At 39.7% G+C, this 23597-nt stretch overlaps 1 protein-coding gene across 5 annotated transcripts in view; it reads right to left on the bottom strand.

Annotated features, from left to right (window-relative positions):
- Positions 1–11336: 11336 nt before the first annotated feature.
- Positions 11337–23597, bottom strand: part of esamb (endothelial cell adhesion molecule b) — a 57639-nt gene continuing 45378 nt past the window's right edge. For 2 of the 5 annotated variants that reach the window (XM_067451850.1, XM_067451854.1), the window contains exons 3-8: positions 22241–22442; positions 22003–22158; positions 18380–18424; positions 15261–15383; positions 15054–15183; positions 11340–13243 (exon numbers count right to left, since the gene is read on the bottom strand). In XM_067451850.1, coding sequence (XP_067307951.1) covers positions 12769–13243; positions 15054–15183; positions 15261–15383; positions 18380–18424; positions 22003–22158; positions 22241–22442 — 1131 coding nt within the window. In that variant the 3' untranslated portion in view covers positions 11340–12768. Of the gene's footprint in view, positions 13244–15053; positions 15184–15260; positions 15384–18379; positions 18425–22002; positions 22159–22240; positions 22443–23597 lie in introns of all 5 variants that reach the window. The other 3 variants (XM_067451851.1, XM_067451853.1, XM_067451852.1) reach the window with 3 other exon arrangements.

Genomic DNA, 23597 nt, shown 5'->3' on the forward strand with positions numbered 1-23597 from the left:
CTAATGCTTGCACAGTCCTATAACATTTCATTCAGTAACATTCAGCAGTTTTGATATACATGCTTGTTTAATGTTGATCACCACGTTATTTTACATATGTATATGATTACATATGATATCGCTTGTTTCTGCTGCGTCTTTGCATGTGTTTTTATCATGAGATTCAGTAACTCTTTCAGAATGTGTCATATCGCCCCCTACCGTCAGTGAAAACACGGAACGCCGGTGCAGGTATGACATCGCATTGCAGGCCATTCGGTGTCACATGGGTTCCCTCAAGAAAAATGCAATAGGATTTTCCCATAGGCTTTTGGATTGTCACAAAAACAAGCTCTGTGATCAATCATCAAGTTTATTATACTTACACGTTTTGTCCATCAAGATAATTTTCACAGATGAACACAACTTTTATGAATTCTGAATGCAGTCACCAGAAGTGAAACGCTAAAGGTAGGCTAAACAAACTACACCATAGTCAGAGATGGGCATAAATACATGGAAATGTATTTAAAATACAAATACAAAATACTGTGTGGAAAAATGTATTTAAATACAAATACAAAATACTGTGTGGAAAAATGTATTTAAATACAAATACAGTATTTTGTATTTTGAAAATACACCAAATACATGTGAAATTGGCAATTCAGTGAAGGTATCCATATTAGGCTGTAATCTATCTGGGCCTATTCTGAATTCCAAAAAGCATTTAGATGTGTGCAACTGCTTAGAAACTTTCGTTTTCAATTTGAATTTGAATTTCCTTTAGCGGCAGTTATAATAACACAAATTACGTCAATAACTCATTCGCCCTCACTTCTTTTTCCACTCCAACATTCCAATTATTCTTGCCCACTAAAAGCTGCACAGATATATGTGCTTTCCCTGATAGGCCTATCTATGTAAATGATTTAGAAAAAGTTCCATCGATTCACATTTTATATTATTGCTACGAATCTACGATATGTATTGTCATATGATATCACTCATCCCTAACATGCAGTAACCTTAATACTTCAAACACATTTGACAAGCTACTTTAATCAACAAGTAGAATTGACCATGACATCCTCACCTTATTCCAACAATTTTGTAAAGTTGCCGATCCAAGGCTGGGTTGTACTAGCCTAGAAATCTAGACGCACCCTAGCGGCAGCAAATCTAATCTGCCACGAGTGCAGTCTAGCAACTCTCAATACACTTCTGAGCTGTAAAAACCAAACTCTGGTTGGGCCAATCACATCATGTATAGAGTCGGTGGGCGGGGCTTAACATAATGACGGCAGATTTGCGTTTGCGTCAGTGTTGCCAACTTGGCGACTTTGTCGCTATCTTTAGCGGCTTTTCAGACCCCTCTAGCGACTTATTTTCAAAAAAGCGACTAGCGACAAATCTAGTGACTTTTTGGACAAACTTCAGCTACTTTAGTTTACAAATGTCGCCAGTACTGTCCTGCGAGCGCGAGGTCTTTTTTCCCCTCTGCCGTCACACACACCTCTCTCTGCGTCTGCCCTGTTCAGTGAATGGCTGAGGGGAGCTGCTCGCGCCTACAGACAGCAGCTGACGTGAATGAGCGAGCTACACATGAGCACACAAGGTTGCCATCGATTTCTCACTTAATGTTATCTGCTTCTTTTGTTTTATATTTGAATAAATTAGTTATGATGAGTTCCATCTCTTGTGCTTATCACTTATATTACTCACTGTACAGAGCTTTAGTTCATCCAGTTTCTCAATTCAGATTTTACACATATAATTTTTTTTGTAATTCACTATATCATATATTGTATGACAAAAAGGTATAGGAAATGAAAACATTTATTGGACAGTCGGCTGTATTATATTATTGTAAAATATAGTAAATGAGCACGACTTAGGAGAGAAAAAACGTCAGGCAGACTGAACGCAAGGACGGCGTGATGACGTCACTAATATGCTAATTAACGCATGACGTCATCTAGCGACATTTAGCGATTTTTTGGGCAGGCTTTAGCTACTTTCCTTGGAAAATAGTTGGCAACACTGGTTTGCGTGCTTCTAGTAAACACAGACGCTGGCGAACGGCGGCGGTCTTTCGAATCAGCTTTGACCGCGACTCTGGAAGACTTGGAGTTAAGCTTTTCTCTGAGAAAAGAACAAAGAATGGCACTGAAGTCATTCTTAAAAAGGGAAGATGTGTTCGTAGTTTAGCCGACCGGATACTGCGAATGTTTAATCAGTCAGTGAGTTCTGCTTCACCTTCGTTTCTCTGGTTGGTGTAGCGCTATCCTATCGCGTGCAGAGGGAGTTTGACAGACAGCCGTTTATCCGCCCCTCGGATTGAGCCGTCAATGGAGAGTTTCCAGACCAAACATCTTGATGTGGATCTGGCTTGTCAGGCTAGGGTTGTACAGCTGCGGCTCACCTGAATGAATGTTGGGGGGAGGGGCGTGTCTGGTCTGAACTAGTAGATGCATGAAAACAGCTCCTGATAAAGAGGTTGCCTGGCTCAAAGTATTTTGAGTATTTTGAAAATACAAAAATACTCATCTTAAATGTATTTAAATACAAATTACATTCGATTTTTTCCAAAGGCTTTAAAATACAAAATACAAAATACAAAATAGTATTTTGTATTTCAAATACGTATTTTAAATACATGTATTTGAAATACTGCCCATCCCTGACCATAGTCATCATCACTAAGCTTCCGACGACTCTTCAGTTTTTATCTAAAACATTTTCCTAGAAAGCTTCAGTCAGAATAGTTTTATAAGACCACATTAATAAGCATAATGAGAAAGTAAAAGCGGACTGAGTTTACCTGTTCGGCGTGATGAAGGTTATTCCTTAAGACAACCTCTGTAGTCCCATTTAGCCGCTTGTTAGTAACCACCTTTTTTTTAAGAGACGTAACAGCTTCAAATAAACATGAGTAGGGTAATACTGATGTATTTTATGTAGCAGAATAAAATGTGAACGTGTCCTGAGCTTAAGTGTTCACCACAGAGTACAGACCTTATTTCAGCCATTTAACCAAAATCACAATAAGGTTTAAATAAAGCTCATTTGCATACACTTTCTGCTTCTTCCTGTTCCAGGCGACATAGGAAAACTGTCACACCAATTAGCAGAAGAATGAGGGAGATTCCCATCAACACTCCACCAATTAGTCTACAGCACTTCTCCCCCCATCTTACAATAGAACAGCATGTCAAATGATTCAACCGAGATTCAAATGATCTCGATATTCTGTGTGTGTGTGTGTGGTACTCACAGGTCACTCTGAGGGTTATGCTGCACACTGCCTGGCTGAGCTCATTAGACATTTTATGTGAAGGTAATAGCAAAATCATCAGACAGGTTGCACAATATCAGAGAAGAGCATAATAGACTGCAATAAAATATGGATGTAGTGTCCGTAACGTCACCCATAGGATTCTGAAGAGCAGTTTTGAACTTGAATAAAAGATAATGGATAACAGAAAATGGGCAAAAAGGCAGGACGTTGGCGGAGCTGAGGTGACACCATGGGTGACATGATGACTAACAGACAGCAGACAAACAGCTATCCACCTGTCACTCAAAGTGACCACGTCCTTAATTATGCAGAACTTTAAGGCTTTATATAGCTAATGCAAATGAATGAGTTATTTTAAAAAAATCACCCTCCTCACAGTTGTCATAAAGGGAAAAATTAGCCGTATAGACCAAAACCACATTTTGTACCAGGCTGTAAAAAAAATTTCCGGCTGTAAAGTTGGACATTTTAACATGGGGCTCAATAAGATTCTGCTCCCTTTTGGAGCCTGTCCCTAGTGGCCAGTCAAGAGAAACGTCTCGGTTACGTATGTAACCCTCGTTCCCTGAAGGAGGGAACGGAGACGTACGTCAGAACTGAACCGACGAATTGGGATCTGACCTCAGAGACCTATCCACTTTGAGTGTATAAAAACGAGCCAATCGGAGATTGGCATGTGATCCACACATTCCACGCTCCGCCCCGCAGCGCGGGTATAAATAGGAAGTGGAATGGCAGATCAAATGCTTTTTTCAACTGAGGAGCCGAATACGTGACTGGGCTCCTAGCTGAAGCACAGCACCTGGCGACGGGACGTACGTCTCCGTTCCCTCCTTCAGGGAACGAGGGTTACATACGTAACCGAGACGTTCCCTTTCAGTCGGTCACATTCGACGTACGTCAGAACTGAACCGACGAATTGGGATCCCTCTGGAAAACGCCAGGATGCTGGCCCTTCCAGCGTCCTTCTTGAGCGCACTGGACCGTCTAGTATGGTACGGAAGTCAGGGCTCCAAGCAAGGAGGTCAGTCACTGCTGTTCTGCAAGACCCTCTTAGAGTGACCATAGACCGCTGGGAAGCGTGTTCTTCTCGGAGAAGGTACGCTGCGGGGCCACGTCCTTCAGGGAAGGAGTGGTGGCGGAAAACACATAAGGACTAACCTGGCAGGGTAGTGCAACATATGGCAGTCTCTGGGGTGGTTCCAACCTAATTGTAGGGTGGAAAGAACACGCCCAGAGACGACAGAGCGGGCTCTGTCAAGGGAAAGACACGGGGCTAGCCCAAAGGGTAGCTGATACCGTGGACGAATACACATATGGGGTTGCCGTGAGGGAACCGCTACATATGGAACCCAGCCTACAACCACGTTCCACAAGCATACGGGTGCAGGCCTAGCGTCAGACGGTCCGCAACGTCTGACACCGCATGGGGTGACGGAGGAGCTCGACAGGGTTAGCCGGTTTCCCGGGGAACACAACTGGAGACAATTAGACGCACGTATCCGGCCCAGAGGGCAGGAGTGGCGTTGTAAGCCGACACTTAGAACGGGCACTTAGCGCTCCTGGCTTGGCAGGGGCGGAGGCGGACGCCGGGGGACGCCCTCGGCGACGAGCAGGCGGGGGAGCTGCGGCCGGCGACTGGGTGGAGGCAGCAGCGGGTCGCCGGGGCAGGATATTTCTGATAGCCTCCGTCTGCTTCTGGGCCACCGAGAACTGCTGGGCGAAGTCCTCGATGGCGTCGCCGAAGAGGCTGGCCTGACAGATAGGGGCGTTCAGGAATCGCACCTTGTCCGCTTCACGCATATCTGCCAGGTTCAGCCACAGGTAGCGTTCCTGGACCACCAATGTGGACATCGCCCGACCCAGGGAGCGTGCAGTGACTTTCGTCGCTCAGAGAGCAAGGTCCGTCGCCGCACGCAGTTCCTGCATAACGCCTTGGTCGGAACTTCCCTCGTGCAGTTCCATGAGCGCTTTGGCCTGGTAGACCTGCAGGAGCGCCATGGCATGCAATGCCGATGCGGCTTCTCCACAGGCTGTGTAAGCCTTGCCGGTTAGCCCGGGCGAGAACTTACACGCCCGGGAGGGGAGGCGCGGGGCACCACGCCAGTCCGCAGCGGTCTTGGGACACAGGTGCATCACCACCGACCGCTCGACTGGAGGGATTCCCACGTAACCCTTCACCGCACCGCCATCGAGGGAGGTGAGGACGGAGGAGTCCGTCGATCGCGAGCGAGCGCTATATGGCGCTGCCCACGACTTCGAGATCTCCTGATGCACTTCCGGGAAGAAAGGCACCGGGGCGGGGCGCTGAGAACCAGCACGGGCCGTCCCGAGAAACCAATCGTCCAACCGTGAAGGTTCGGGACACGGTGGAGGATTCCACTCGAGCCCTACGCTTGCGGCGGCCCGGGAAAACATAGCCGTAAGCTCTGGGTCAGACTCGGGCAACGCTGTCACACCCGAAGGGGGCAGCTCAGCCGAATCCTCATCCTCAGAGCCCATTAGCTCGTCCCCCGATGCTGCGACCGACATCCTGTCTTCCGCCGGAGCCCCGAAGGAAACGGCTGGCACTCCACGTGAGAGGTCAGCACGCTCCTTCGGAAACTCCACCGGCACAGCGGAGGGGGGAGGGGCCCGAGGAGCCATTTGACCCGTCGGGTTTGCCCTGACCCTCACCCTCAGGTCCCCACCCAAGTCATCAGCCAGAGTAGCAGCCCTCTGCTTAGGCGCAGAGGGACCGCTAGACCGGGGGATGCGCGAGGGTGCTCCACCTGCCTTGAGGTATTGGAGTCTGGACCTCAACACTGCGATGGTCATATTCCCGCAGTGAGAACATGACTCATTCACGAACACAGCCTCAGCGTGCTGAATGCCCAGACACGTGAGACAACGAACGTGACCGTCAAGCGGGGACAGAAAGCGACTGCACCCAGAAACACACGGCTTGAATGACATCTTGAAAAAGACGCAGGGTCAAACCGTGTTGCTCTTTTAGGATGGAAAACTGCTCTTTTAGTTGTGCTGAAGCACTCAGGGAGATGACCGCGGTCAGCACGCAGTCCACAGTGCAAGCCTGCGTGTGACACTCAAAAAAGGGGAAAACGCCCAGCGAACCAACAATAGGAAAGCTCTTTGAATGCAAACGATTGCAACTTGATCGGTCTCTCGCTGAGAAGCGCTGTCACACCCGCGCTGGCAGTTCCTTCCTTCTCCAAGACTCAGTCTTTATAACACTCTTCGTGGCAACAGCAATGAACTGTTCGGCTCCGAAGTTGAAAGCATTTGATCTGCCATTCCACTTCCTATTTATACCCGCGCTGCGGGGCGGAGCGTGGAATGTGTGGATCACATGCCAATCTCCGATTGGCTCGTTTTTATACACTCAAAGTGGATAGGTCTCTGAGGTCAGATCCCAATTCGTCGGTTCAGTTCTGACGTACGTCGAACGTGACCGACTGAAAGGGAACTGGGGGATTTTGCCGCTTGGTTTTAGCAAAGACTTCATACATACGGTGGTGCACTTCGATTACTTATGAATAGGAGAAAGTGCAACGCCCAATATGGCAAATAAGCCCTGCCTTCTAAATGAAAGAACCAATCGTTGATTAGAACAGGCTTAGGACGGCACATTGGCTTTGTACAGGTTGAAAAATTCTGTGTGATTTTAAGCATTTAGAACCCGGATTAATGAGAAAGTTGTAGTCAGATATCAGTGATTTCAAATATGAAATTGAATCATAAACTTGGCAAACAGTTTTGGAGAATTGGATGTTAACCCGGGATGGAGCTGCGCTTGCAAGCCCGAGAGGCCTTTCAAAGATGGGTGCCGAGTGAAATGACTTGTCTTAAAGGGACTTAGTAAATAAATTAATGTTACCAGATTAATAAAATGCTATTTTATTTTTAAATTTACCAATTTACACATTATTACTGGTTTATTATGAGTTCTGAAGACAAAAAAGTAATACGATTGATCACAATTTAGCATGTTTCTCTCATTGTTATTGTTTTTTAAACTAAAATTAAAACAGTTACAATAGTTTTTGTTAATTAAAAAATATATAAATATATACATTTTAGATGGAAAAAAAATGTTGCTTCGGGAAATTAACTGAAATAAGTTCATAAGTAAAAAAATTAACTGAAACTAGTATTAGAAGACTGTTAGGGTTAAAATAAGTTGACATGTAGTTGTAAAGTTACTTACAGTTATAGTATACTCTGTTGGGGACCAACAGAGTAAAGGCGTAGCAGAGATTCTAATACAGAAGTCTATTATTTAGAGTTAGTTGACACAATGTAGGCAACAGAATGTTCAAAAGCGACCATCAAAATAAAGTGTTTCCAAAAATTTGAAAACCCATGATATAGGCCATCTTACCTATAGCACAGTGAGGTTGCTCAGACCGTTTGGGTTGTTTGGGTTGACCTCACAAATATACACCCCAGCATCAGATGTTTCAGCACAGATAACCCTGAATAAAACGGGAGGGTTCTGCACAAGAGCCATCCTTCTGTCCCAAGAGGTCTTCCATTGTTGTACAGCAGCTGTGTCAAAAGTGACACTGAGATTAACAAACTGCTGGTTTATTGTAACCAAGTCTGTATATTCCCATTCTCACCCTCTTGGCTTGAACAGCAGAAGTTCCTGGAGAAGTGTAACACCACAAGACGTGTGTGTTAGATGTGCAGGTCAACTCAGCCGATGAATCACTGAGGGCTTTACCACAACCGCCTGCCCTGACCTCATCTGTACAGGGATAAAAGAAACATCAGGGGTCAGTTGTTCAAAAAGTTTAATCTGGATCAGAATGATCTGGATTTGGAAATCCCATGTTTTGCTATCGAGGATCAGGTAATCCATCTTGTGCCAGGTTTTCAAAGCAAAATTGGATTGATTCACACTCTGATCCAGATACACAGATGACCAAATTTGGAATGCTCTACGGCTATACTGGGATCAGTAATCCAGATTTTTTTTGGATCAAAGGTATATCCTACATTTATTAAATCTAATTAAAAAGTTTTGGACAACACAAACTGATGATTTGATCCAGATACCAAGATTGGATTTTGTGATCTAATCTGATTTCAGAAACCCTTTTTTCCTTTGAACAAGATTTTCACGATTTGATCCAATCCGACCGATCCGATTATCCAAATTCCGATTCGATGACTTTTGAACAACTGGCCCGGTTTTTCAAAAGGTTTAATCCGAATAAAATTTATCCAGATTTAGTAATCCTTTTTTTGCGATCCGTGAGCACGTAATCCAGTTTACTTTTGGAGGCGGTTTTTAAAAAGCAACATCCGATTGGATCAATCTGATCTGGATAGGACCTTTTTTAGGATCACCAAATCCGGATAACCAGTGCTCAAACAGGATAGGAAATCATAATGTATTTATGTACATATAAATATAGATATATAGATATGTAAAGAGCAACAAGTAGAATAGCCAGTGTGAGGTCAATATAAGTTTATTTTTATTTGAAATGAAAACACGCATTTAAAAAAAACTAAAAGCAAAAAAAAAAACATCCTCTTCCAGCAGTCCGCTCATCTGAGACCTACAACACAAACACTGTACATTCAGGATATTTATAACAAGAATCAAGTATAGATGTACTGTAATCATTGCATGCATCACTAATAAATATTCTAATATATACATATTTTCGATTGTGATGAATATATATATCAATTAGTGACAGAATAAAATGTATTGTTTTGGGTCAATTTTGACAGCTGTTTGGGAGATTATTTTGAGGCCAAACTCTTTCCTTTGCTGTATGCCTTTACTGAAAGGCTGAATACGTTAAAGCCTACCAAATCACTGTAGCCTGACGGATGAACTAATCAAATTAAAACCTTATGAATAAATAGGATATCTTGTAAGATACTGGATCCAAATATAGTATTATGTGATACATTTTGAAAGTTTTCATAACATTTTGGGCATGAAATCCACGCTTACCGGTAATGCAGATTTTTTTTGGATCAAAGTGATCCAAATCCTTCAAAAATGTTCTGAAAAACCCAAACTAAAGGTTTGATCCGGATCAAAACCAAGATTGGTTTACGTGATCTAATCCGTTTATGTAATCCATTTTTTCTTTTGAAAAACACATTTTCAAGATTTTATCCAATCCGTTATCCAAAATCCTAGTGAATTACTTTTGAAAAACCGGGCCCTGGAGATTAATGCTGTATAGCTTGAGAAAACTTCATACTTTATAATGAAATAAAAAAATAGTACAACATACGCCACAAGAGTTTGTGTCAGTAAGATTAAAGGTGTCATGAACTGGCTTTTTAAAAAATGTTATACTGTTGTCTGAGGTCAACTAATGATGTTTGTGTGGTTTTTACATTCAAAAACATCATAACTAATAAGTAATAGGCTATTTTCTACTCTGGTTTTGAGGCTCTCTCCAAAACGCTGGGTTCTGATGGGCGGCACGCACTGGAGACTTGGAAGTAAATGCCCACGGCTAGGATTGGATAAGATTTGCATATTTAACGAGCTTCTCCTCCCCTGTCAGTTCACACACAGGAGGGGTTGTTTTGAAAGCAGCAACCGGAATAATTCTCTGACGGGGCTCTCAAAACGTATTTATAAAACAAACGATTTATCTCTCATCCACCCGTGATTGATATATTTTTTGATTGCTTGGCCCGCCCGATCGGTGGACATAAATGCAAACCTCACACACATAAGTGGGCACGCGCTCTTCAAACATCAAATCAAGAGAGTGAACAAGGCAGATCAAGAAATGAATGTTATTTCACTATTTAATATTCTCCCGCCTGCCGATGTGCTTACGTTACGTTATGTCTGGAAAACACCGGGAGCTTTGCGAGCCCTGAGAGTCTGATCCCAAATCGCAAGGAACCAACAAATAAGGGATTCTCCAGCCTGTGACAGCGTGCTAAGGTATGATCAGTTAGACACGTACACATAATCAATATCTATAATAATGCAATACTATCACATATAAAAACATGTTTCACATAAGTGTGCTGCACCATTCCTGTCGAATACAATATAGAAGGCACAGCATTGTGTTTTAATCTCAATGTCTGCAAATCCAGTGTCGACCGGTGTCTTGTTTACAAACGATTATCTTGCTATCTTCGGTATGTTTATTGCTCGTTTAGCTCCACGAGTCGGTAAGTGGAGCTACAGAAGCAGCGTACACATTTATCTGTAGAGGCGGCAATTCCCTTTCTAATACGTCATTGATTTGAGAATCTTAGTTTTCTGGACATGGTGTCTATAAAAGCTTTTCTTTTACTAACAAGGAAGTTTTCAGCTCTAAAACGTACAGGATATTCTTATATTACCATGACCTTTTATATATCAAAGAAAAGACTCAAGGGAAAGATGATTTATCAATTCATCAGCCCTTTAAATAAGGAAATGAATACTGGTGTTCAGAAAGAATGCATTAAACTGATCACAAGTAATAGTAAAGGGATTTATAAAGTTACAACAGATTTCTATTTCAAATAAGTGTTGTTCTTTTGAAATGTCAAAGAATGTAAAAAAAAATACACAACAAAAAAGCAGCACAACTGTTTTCAACATATTAAAATACTAATATTTCAGCATATTAAAATACTAGAGTAATGGCTTCTGAAAATTCAGCTTCATCACAGTAATACATGTATATTCAAATGGAAATTTTAAATTGTAATATTTCACACTATACTTTTTTTTTTTTTTACTGTATGCTTGATCAAATAAATGCAGCCTCGAACATAAGAGCTTTATTTTAAAAATTATTTAAAAAAAAACTATTTCAAATCAATATGTAATGACTGAAAAGGTTGATGGAATTACTCACCAAAGTACTGGAACCAGCGGCGTAGCACCAAATTTTGGGCCCTGGGTACAAACCATCTTGCTGGGCCCCTGTACCATGTATGTGTATGTATAGAAAACTGACTTCTAAGGGCCCCCCCTACCTCGGGCCCTGGTTACTCGGTACCCTTTATCCCCCCAGTCCGACGCCCCTGACTGGAACAAAAACCATGTTGTGAGGGCAGTGTGAGCAAATGCCATTATGCCTTTAATATTTTGTTGCCCTGGGACTGAGATAAGGAACAGCTCATAACTGGTCGGGTCTGACTAACAGAAAGCACAACAATGTTTAGACTGAGCCCGCAGAAATGGGAGGGATCTCAAACTGAGCTCTCTTGCACACAAAGCAAGTAAAAAAAAGAAACTTCTGCAGCCAAAATAAAGTTTATGATTTCAATATTTAAGATACTGGTTTGGAAATACAGTTTCACAGGGTCAATCCAATGCCACATGTTTTTTGAAACAATTGTAATATAACATTTTGAAAGAAATGTTTACAATACATTTTTGTATTGGTTTAATTAAAACAAAGTGATTCAAACAAACACCACCCCTTGAACACTTTTCTCCCTCCACACCTTTTTCATGCCTCTCTGCTTCCATCATGTGGACATTTACAGCATAAAGTTTTCAATTCTATATTATGCAATTATATATTATAAAAAAAATGAGTGAAAAAGACCTAATTACAAAGTAGATTATTCACTGCACAGAGAATAACAATCTGCATTAACACAAATATCAAACTATCAAAAATGAGAAAACGTTGCTTCCAATATTCAAGTCATTAAACCACAAGGCTAGTTTTTCATATATTATCATGTACACATGAACAGATAAATGTACACTTCCATGTAACTTACATAATCAACTCATTTACAAGCTGAGAGTCTTTCCTGCTCCAGTAAACAAGCACGGCAGTTTCTGGCATGTGCTTGTTTTATAATCTAAATCATAAGACATTTTAAGACAGCCTTTTCATGGGCTTTCGTTTTATTTTCTATTTTAAAGTTTACCCTTTGCTCTCTCACAGACACTATAAATTCCTCTGAACGGCCAGAAATGTTTAAGTGAGAAAATAAAAGCACTGCTCGTCTTTAGAAATCTGTCAACTGCTTTCAGAAAAAGAGAAAACTCCTGAGAGAAACGGAGGCACAAGAGGCACAATAACAGCTAGTGTGAAATATTTGTGAACTACTGAATGAATACCATGAATTTAAATGAGCAACTAAATAACTGGATATATCTGAATCCATAAACACAACTGTTGTAAACAGTGGACCATCATCAGTGACGTGCATCCCTTCATATCATCTGATATTATAATTGTGTAACACTGTAAAGTTGACAAAATAAATGAAAAACACTGTTCTCGTCAGGCTAACAATTTGAAAAGATGACGAGAACACATCAAAACACAAATTACGCTCAGTAAAAAAACACATAGATACTTTATAAAACAAACTAAAGTTGTTTTGACAGATAACTATATTTTATTGTACTTTACTCTGTATAAAAACGTCAACTGTTGTTATATTTCTAGCCACCTTCGTCAAAACTCTCCCTTGTATGTTTGGCTAAGTTTTATAAGTCTTTAGCACATTATTGGACTTTATGGTTGTTACACCAGTGACCCCGCGTGGTTCTGGGTGGGCACCATGACTGGCACCGCCCCCATGCGGGACAGAGTTGCAGTGTTTATAGGCATGTTGAGCGGGCACGGGGCCTGCGGCTGCGGGCCCTCAGTCCTGTGTGTGGAGGAGCTGTTGGGGTTGAGGCCTGCAGGACTGTGGTGGCGATGGTGGCGAAGTGTGTGGTTGGGTGTGCTGTTGATGTTGTATCCGGGCAGGCCGTGAAGTGGGTTGGGATCTCCTGGGCGGAGGCGGTAAGTGGTTGTGCTACCGGAGGTGGTGAGGATGGAGGCAGTGTCCAAGGCACCTGGGGGGAATGAGTAATGGTTGTTTTGGAGCGGATGGTGAGGGTCCTGTGCAGGAGGACTGGTGGCGATGGAGGACAATGTGCCGTTCTTGGATATGATGTCCGATCCTGTGCCACTTTTAGCCCAGGAGACGCGTTTCGGGGCCTGTGCATCTTCCCTGAAGCAATGGAAAGCAGATACTGTAATACACACAGCTAATCTAGCATTATGACATTGTTGAATGAAGTACACAAATCAGTGTAAAAACTACAGATACCCTAATATAAAATATTACTTCAGTAAAAGTACCCATTTACTACAAAAGTACTGATCAATAAACCGTTTATTTATTCTAGCCAGCATTAGTGATTATTTAGCACTAATAAAATATTAGTGCAGCCATTTGATATGTATTGTACGGAGCCCCTAAAGGGACCTTTTCAAGAAATAAAAAATATACAGACTTTCACTTGTGCATGAGAAACTTACCTCGTGCTCACAAGAAACTACTGTGTGTGCACTGGAATTTTTTGTGCGTTCAGACCTACAATTTCCATTTTTCCTGTACTGTCTATAATGTATTTGCTTTTTGCATCATGTCCATTATACTATGAAGAAAACGAGAGGATGGATGCGCATGAATTAATTAAGATCTGATTTGTTAGGGCAGTATACATCTAATATCACAGCCTTATGTCCACTTTAAAACCATTCTCTGAGATGGCCGAGACACCAGACATTTTCTTATGGTGCAATATGGTAGTGTGCGTCACTCCGATTTGCGAATTTGTGGCTTTCGTTAGGCCAGTGCATCATATTTCAAGGCCTTATCTCCACTTTAATGAATGTAACTCTGTGACGGCAGAGAAACCGTGCTATGAAATGAGCTCACTGTGCAGTCATATGCCAAGTTTAATGGTTCACAGAAAAAACATGAAAGAGAAGAATTTGAATTTGGTTAGGGCATATATATAGTCCCATATAAAAATTATCGGAACCGTAAAATGTACAAAAATGTTGTATTTCACAAGATTAAAACCCCATCTATTAAACCACTTTGTCTGATTTAACACTTCCTCACAGGTGGCGGAGAAATGCTTATTTTCTTCATTTAATTCTTTCAGCACTTATTGCGAGCAGAGGCATAGACTTTAAGGACTTTAAATATAAAGGGGAGGCTCATACTTCAAAAAAAATGACAAATGAATAAAGCTGGGCTCATTCTCATACTAGACAAACTGTTTCAATAAAACATAAAAACATGTGAGCACTTGTTTATCAGCCCAATAAACACAGCCGTATTTCGTCATCAGCACATTTCACGGCCGCCACAGAGGATGCCACAAATCTGACATAAGGCCGTGATATTAGAGATGGCCTATACTGCCCTAATGATCAAGCCAAATTTTGAGCAAATACAGCTTTATTAATTATTGTGCAGGGAACGTCTAATATGTCTAATTAAAAAAGAAATCTATGCAACATAAATCAGATGTCTCACAGACGCAAGATTCTAATCGTTAATGTCTTAAATACGTCCAATGGATGTCCTTTGAAAGTCTGACAAGGACTTCTATGCAACGTATTTTAAATGAGCAAAAAAATACATCTTTCAGATGAAAATGAGCACAGACATCTCTGAAATATTTGTGCTATCTGGGTCCATACTCATGAGTGTGGAATTTTTTTTTCACATTTCATTCACAAATAACTGACAGTAATGAACTTAAAACATGATATTAATTTACAATAATCAATACTAAAATTCTGTTCTGTAATTTACTTTTCATGCCATTTGGTCACAAATCAGTTTTTATTTCAAAATTATGGAGGAACAGTATGTTTTTATGAATGGTAGTAAAGTTGAAACGTTTGATATTACGCTTTGGAATGTAGTGAAGTAAAAAAAAAAAAAAAAGTACAGTAATGAAGTCAAAGTTTTTCGTTTCCAGCACTGGATTTTGATGAAATGTAAGACAGGCTCTCACTTGATATCATTGGCCACTTCATCCTCAGTGTCATGATTTCTCCTCAGGATAAAGATCAGGAATAAGACCAGAGCCATCAGACCCACCACAGAGCCCACCGTGGCCCCTGCGATGACCCAGGCATTGTTAGCTGCGGCCACATGAGGAACAATTCAGTTAGTGATACAGTGAGTGTGGAAATCGACAGTATAAGGGACTGATACTTACGGGTGGAGACCTCTAGATTGATGTGGCAGCTGTCAGTTCCAGCTGTGTTGCTGGCACGGCAAATATACTTGCCGGACATGCTTTTGGTGAGGTTGCTAAGTCGAAGGGTGCCCTGTCTCTCATCTGAAAACAGAATCAAACATTCATACCGTCATCACTGAACATCAAATTAGTGTTTCCAATAGAGTTCACCACTCCCTATTCATCTTTCAGCTGACCTCTATGAGCAAGGTATTGCAGTGCATGACTATTCTACATCTATGGGTGTTTGTTCCAATTATTAGCACTTTTGGTCCTGAGGACTTTTAGAAATTAAATTCTATTTAAAATGTTTCACACACTCACTAATTTGTTCACTAACTTTAGCCTGATTCGGACGGTAATTGTTTCTTGTGGGGTCGTAAGGTATTTTCATCATTGACGGGCTAGTCGGTGATTTTATTGCTGTCCGAATCCAGAATGTCAGTGTTTTTCTCCCACCACCCGCGTAAATAAATCTCCAGTCGAATTACCTACTGGTTTTTGACAAACCAGAGGTTGTGTGGTGATTTAATTACCGTCTGAATCTACATCTCTGAGTTTTCAAGAAGAGATCGCTTCAAAATTCACTGTTTATATCCTTTTTGACCACTGTGGTCAAAAAGGATATATTGCGTGTCGTTGCGTTTCTCTGTAATTTGGATGCATTTTAAAGATCTAGCCTACACTTTTATTACTGAAATGCTGGAAGGTATTTACAAGAATAATCTTTCATTACTGCGCAAAAGAGAAAGAGAAGGAAAAACACGTAAATATTTGAAATAAACCGTTATTACGGCAGAAATTAACGTTATATGGGTTACATTTGCAGCATTGTATTAACTTATTTCCTCTCATTTACACATTTTTTAAATGACATATACCTATTTTTAAACAGGAGATTTAAATAATTCCTATTATTAAATTAAATAGGCCTATGATTTTATTCTTATTATTCCAAGCATATGACACTTTTACAGCAGACAATCATCGGACTGACCACGTGAGCAGGTTCACAGGTGTGCAGGATCACAAAACTTGCTCCTCCACCAGAAATAAATCACCATCCTAATGCATGACTTGTATCACTGAGGTGGCATGCAAATTTATTTTTATGAACGTCCACATGAGTAACAAATACCATCTGAATAGGACTATTGTTAAACAGTACTGTTCAGAATTTTGGGGTAATATTTTAAATAGTCACCTTTTTTTTAGGTCATCATTTTGGTGATTAGTGTTTGCTTTAGATATTACAAATGTTTAGTTATTACTAATTATTATACTGACTAATTATTACAAAAGTTTTTTTTTCACAATTCATTTTGTGAATAAATTGCGGTTAATTCTTTTTTTTTTTTTGATTGACAGCACTAATGTATATATCCTTTGAAAACAGGAAGCTCTAAAGGCAGCTGACGGATGCAAATATAGGACATAGCTGTTAAATATCTGGCTAAAATTATGTTGACAAAATACTATTTCTATTTTCACTGCATGGCAGTGGAGAGAAGTATGGGAAGCTGAAACCATAAATACAGAGAACAAACATCACATTTTGGCCATTATTATTATAGTGTTGGCAGAGACTGCAGTCGAACCATCTGCTGCTGTAGCTTCTGTCCACACTGATTGGCCCGCAGTGATGAGCAGCCAAACTCAAATTCCTCAGTGGCCCAGGCCAGACGCCCAGGGACCGGAGTCTAGGCTGTACAGATTTTACAAGCACTTTTATACTAATGAAGAGTCACTTAAAATGATTGGCTTCATAAATGTACTCTTCAATTGTATGTTAAAAAAAACATGCGACGATGGCTTATTCAGGATGTGATGTTTCTACAGTGAACAAACAACAAGACACGGGACAGATTTGAGCTCTCTAACAAAATACACAAATAGTACAGAATCACACGATTCATAATTTCAAAAATGGGAGGGAACAAAAAAGATGAAAGGGAGTAGGATGATATTTAATATGCTTTTATACTGATATGTTTGGGATATTGAATGACTCTAATCTCACTGACACACACTGATACAAATGGCTGATTGCTAAAAATGCTTAGATATCAAGCTAAGCTTTTTTTGTGCGTGTCCTTTTTGCAGTCTTTGCTGTGCAGATGCAGATAAACCTCATTCTGTGAAGGTTAGGAGTGCTGTGGGACTCAAAATAGTGTATGAACGTTGCATGTTTTTCACAGAATGATGAGCCGCAACTGTCATGACTGGAGGAGACAGGAAATGAAATGAAGAATATGGCAGACAGGATCAGGAAATGACCCCAGCCAGCTTCGAACTCTGCCAGGACACATTTCTAAATATTTATATCTGACAATATTTGACAACGATATAACAAAGATTAACATGATATCATATCATATATCATTTCATTATAACATTATCTTTAAATGTGGACTCAGTATTTTGTTGTGCTTGTCATCTTTGACCAGAATCACGTATGTGTGTGAAATTAGTTTTCAGTTATCAACAGCATTTTGTTCACAGTCAGCCATGATTCGTTTGTACTAAAAGGGAGGTTACAGAATTTAAACAATCCTCTGAAGTAACATCACTTAAAACTTTAAATAATAAAATGTGTTTAAAAGAAACAAAATAAAAATTACACTTCAGTTCAAAAGTTTGGGTTCAGTGAAAATATAAAAATATAGTTACAATTAGATTTTTTCAGCATCATTCCTCCAGACTTCAGATCCTTCATAAAATCATTCTTATATGATCATATGCAGTCCAAGAAACATTTCTTATTATTTTCAGTGTTAAGTCACAGTTGTGCTGCTTTTTTTTGTAAAAAAAAAAAACCATGAAAACATTTTTTTGATTAACAGATTTTTTTTATCACAACATAAATGTCTTTACTGTCGCTTTTCCATTTAATGCATCCTTGCTAAATAAAAGTACAGCATTCATCAAATTTCAATAATTCTGACCCCCAAACATTTTGAATGATAGTGCAAGTATTATATTACTGGATTCCTTATTCCAGTAAAAAAAAAAATGAGCAAGAGTGCACTATACATTTAACGTGGCTCTAAAGAGTGTCTCTAAAGGAGTTCTCGCTATCCTAGGATCTGTTCCCTTACCCAGGTATCCCAGTACAAGCACAGGCTGGGGGCAGGACCTCCACTCTGTGAATGTGAAGATGAGAATAACAGAGAGAGGACGAGAGGAAGACAGATGACCAGGAGAACACAATACGTTTGTCTTTCCTGAGGGGAGAGTTACTGGGAACCTCGCCTCCCTCAGGACTCTCATGTCGGGAGGGGAAAAAAGGGAGACGCACGTGCCTGGGATCAAGGAGAAAATTTGCTGCATAGTTGATAAGTATAAGCCTGCTTTCATGAACAGCTGGCACTGTAGCGTATTTCAACTAAAGATTTGTGCTGATCAGAACTGACATGTCAACAGAAATCATCATGATATATTTTGGAAAAACCCATTGGATACTAAATGCAAAGTTTCTAGTTCTGCAACTTTAATATGTCATGCATGCTTTGGACTTGAGAGAATGTGCCAGTGCTGTAGACATTTTGTAAGACGTTCCTGGCACTCAGTCAAGGTCAAACCTGCCGTGTTCAGGAGCTGATGGGAATGTGTCTCTCTGAGGGTAACAGAGTTATTTCCACCTCTCCTCAGGCCAAAGAGAAGGACACATGCTAAATCTATGATAAATGATGCATGTGTTCTTCCTCTCTACACAGCACCTGGCCAATCTAATCAAAATAACAACCCCTTAAGATGATAATACAATAATAACAAAATAATACACTACTGTGTTCACACATTTGGGGTCAGTACGTTTTTAAAAAAACTGCACCAAAACTGCATTTATTTGATCAAAAATACAGTAAGATTTTTTTTTTAGAAATATTATTATAATTAAGCTGTTTTCTATTTTAATATATTTAAAATGCCTTTTTTTCCCTGTGAAGTCAAAGTTTAATTTTTATTGTTCTGTCACATGATCCTTTAGAAATCATAATTGGTACTTAAGTAACATATCTTATCATTATAATAAAATTAAAAAATAGTGAAAACTGTGAGACATTTTTTTAAAATTTTCTTTAATGTCTTTGACATTTTCTTTGATGAATAGAAAGCTTTGTAACATTATAAATGTCTTTACTGTAACTTTTTAACAATTAAATACATCCTTGCTGAAAAAAATGATCATACTGACCAGTACATGTTGAATGGTCATGTATTTCTTCATGCCTTTTTGTGTCATGGATTCCCTTAGGGATTTAAATTTTTTTATTTAAATTATAGAGCAAAATAAGCAATTTGGTTAACATTACTTGAAGATACTTAAATTGATGTTGTTCTACAACATGCATTACAGTCAAATAACATGAATTTTGAACTGTTGTTTGACTTGAAATGTCCGTGGTTGAAACGGTTGACTGATTTGTACAGAATGTAAACCAGGAAATTCCTGGGGGAACACATGGTGAATTAGCCTTCTGGGTTGGTTTACAAACTGATGTCATAAATGCACAGTATTATAATCATATTCTAATTACTTTTAAATCTAGTTAGTTTTGTGCTATACGTGAAAAGCAGTTAAAAACTTTTTTTTTTTAAGAAAGAAAAAATAAGCACTTATGTACAGTAAGTAGAACCTGATTATTCATCATAAATAATTGTAATGCAGCATAGCAAATAATTTGTAGCCCAAATAGGTTTCTATTACAACAACACCTCTTATCCTGACAAGCCAGACCCACATCAAGATGTTTGGTCTGGAAACTCATCATTGACAGGGCTCAATCCGAGGGGCGGGATAAACGGTTGTCTTTCAAACTCCCTCTGCACGCGATAGGATAGCGCTACAACCAACCAGAGCAACGAAGGTGAAGCAGAGCTAGTTGATAGATTAAACATTCGCCGTATCCGGTCAGCAAAACTCCGAACCTTTTTAAGAATGACTTCAGTGCTGTTCTTTTTTCTGTTCTCAGAGAAAAGTTTAGAGCCGCGGTAAAAACTGATTCAAAAGACCACCGTTCACCAGTTTCTGTGTTGACTAGAAGCACGCAAGCGCAACTCTGCCATCATTATGTTAAGCCCCGCCCACCAACTCTATACACAATGTAATTGGTCCAACCAGAGTTTGGTTTTTACAGCTCAGGGGTCTCATGTATAAAACTTTGTGTAGATTTCATCCTAAAAGTGTACGTACGTACAAAAGCTAGATTTTGCATACACACAAAAAAAGCTTCTTCGTGACAGTTTTGTAATGAACACCGGAGTAGTTAGGAATGATGTTGATAAGTTTTTAAATACATTTTGAATTCTGTTTGGATTTTACTAGATGTATATAGCATGAAATCGTCACAAATAACACTGTTGGATTTAATCTTCATGATAATGTGGTTATAACGTATGAAATGGAGTGAAAATTAAATATAATTCATTCTTATAATCGTTCTTCTCACATTTATTTTCTACAGTTCTAACTTCAGTTCACGACTTCACCATCTGTGTCGCCAATTCCCTTTGTCTCCAGAATGTGCGTACGCACAGACCAAAGTTTGCTTAAAGGTGCGCACATTCCGCACCTTTAAGCAAAAGGTGCGCACGTCAAGTTAGTTTTTTTATAGATCACAACCTTTGCATGGGAACTGGCATATGTACGGTTCCAGCCCCGTTTTGTGCGTACGAACGCTTTATAAATGAGACCCCAGAAGTGTATTGAGAGTTGCTAGATGACACTTGCGGCAGATTAGATTTGCTGCCGCTAGGGTGCGTCTAGATTTCTAGGCTAACCTTCTCTAGCTTTCAATCAATCAATCAATCAACTTTATTTATATAGCGCTTTTACAATCACGATTGTGTCAAAGCAGCTTCACAGTGTCAAACAGGATAATATTGCGACAAAATTAGATTTGGCTGTACAGTCGTACTGGAGAAAACAGTGATGTTATCAGCTTATTTTAATTTATCATATAGCAACAATGTTGGCAGATCAGTATTATAGTTTATAGAATTAAATAAGACCTAATTCATACATTTTATTTGTATAATAAGTTGAATAACTTTAATCATATTTTTTAGTGTCCCCAACTGAGCAAGCCAAGCCAAAGGTGACAAGATATAACTTTGTGACAAGATATAACTGCTTGTTAATTGCTAAATTCCATAATTGTTAATGACAGGATTATCTTCATTTAACAAGACTATAAATGTCAATAATTAATATAATTATTTAATTTAAATGATTATAATTATTTTATAATCAGGTTTCAATTGTATTTTTGCCACACACTCATGCTATTTGAGTAATTAATAGTTGTCTAAATATACTTAGTTTTCTAAATTTGAATTACTTTAGTATAGTACGTTTTAATGCCAGTGTATCTCTTTAACCAAGCTAACATTGAAACAAAGAAAATAATATTTTTATTCAGCAAGGACACATTGATTTTAATATATATATGATCATATAATATTATTAAATAATATGAAATTTTATTAAATAAATGCAGCCTTGGTGAGCATTATAGACTTATTTTCAAAAACATTAAACAATCTTACCAGCCCCAAAATATTTATTCTAAATTAACCACATTTCAATAATTTAAACATCAATTCATACAGCAAATTTAACACCTTTTAAATTAATCCACAGAAGCTCCTGAATTTGTTCTCAGATATAAAAAAAAGAGAGAGTGAAGCAAACAATGGCATTCATATGTAGGAGACTCACTTTGCATGGGAGAGAAGAAAACCTCAGAGAGCGGCGCTGCTTTGGTCCATTTGTACTGAGGAACAGGTTTGCCATAGCTGGATTTACAACTCAGCGTTACGTTGCCACTCAGTACAGGATTTCCTGTCATAGAGCATACGGGCGGGGTCGGAGGAACTAGAACAAAGAGAGAAATCATGAGATAGAAAGCTAAAGGTAATAAATATGTTACTATAAGCATTGCATTTTGTCAATGTACCTTTAACATTGAGGTGTAGTTCCCCTAAAAGGCCTATAGCTCCTGGGATGACAACATTGCAGACGTAGCGTCCGGAGTCGGACTCCTGTGTGTTGTTGATGTAGATGGACAGATTGGCGGAGGGCATAGACATGGCAAAACCCACCCGCTTCCGAAAGTCAGGACTACCTATGCCAATCTGTCCTGTGGAGTAGGAGATGACCTGCAGTGCAAAAGCACAGACACCTTAACACTAGGCATCTGCAATACTACACATTTGATATTGGTTGCCTGAACCAAGCAGATACATAAACGGAGACAAAGGAAAAACACACAGAGAGCAGGAGTTTTGGAGTATGATTTTTGTCTTCAAACCAAACTTGTTTCTTCAGCCAACAAATGTTAAATCCCATCTGGCTAGCGCACTTTCCCTAATGTTTACACTTTAGGTCAGTAGGCGGAGAGTAGGCAGTCTTTTGTGGCTGTTTGAACTCATTCAACCGCATGAACGTCTACACTACACTAAAGCAATCTGGTTGAATGTGAACTCTTAATGCTTCAGCATACCAAGACATTTTGGACAATTTCTTGCTCCCTACTTTGTGGGAACAGTTTGGGGATGGCCCCTTCTTGTTCCAACATGACTGTGCACCAGTGCACAAAGCAAGGTCCAAAGAGACATGGATGAGTTTGGTGTGAAGGAACTTGATTGGCCTGCACAGAGTCCTGACCTCAACCCGATAAAACACCTTTGGGATAAATTAGAGCGGTGCCTGCGAGCCAGGCCTTCTCGTCAGCAATCAGTGTCTGACCTCATAAATGCACTTCTAGAAGAATGGTCAAAAATTCCCATAAACACACTCCTAAACCTTGTGGAAAGCCTTCCCAGAAGAGTTGAAGCTGTTATAGCAGAAAAGGGTGGGCCAATTCCATATTAAACCCTACGGATTAAGAGGGATTTCAAAGTTTGTGTGCATGTAAAGGCATGAATCCTAAAACTTTTGGCAATATAATGTATATAGCACATACTAAATGCAAAAAATAGGCAGCTTTCAACAGATTAAAAAAGCAACAAAAAAAGCACCACTAAGAATATGAAGCAAAAACATCGACAGTATAGATCAACTAATAGGCTTGTAGGATATGGGCCTCTATATATCATTGCATATCAGCTGATTCATATGGTCAAAAACATTAAAATGATTGTCTTCTTGCACTGTTAAACGATTGGCCGATGATAATGATGGAGGCAAACTATCATGCTTAAGATAATCCTCAGATGCATGTGCAGATGGTCAAGTTCGCATTTTAGGCTGATTTTCCTTTATGATAAGCTAGTAGCAAGCATAGGCAAACGAGTGAAACTACAGATTATGAT

Source organism: Pseudorasbora parva, chromosome 8 (genome assembly GCF_024679245.1).
Source record: "Pseudorasbora parva isolate DD20220531a chromosome 8, ASM2467924v1, whole genome shotgun sequence".
NCBI lineage: Eukaryota > Metazoa > Chordata > Actinopteri > Cypriniformes > Gobionidae > Pseudorasbora > Pseudorasbora parva.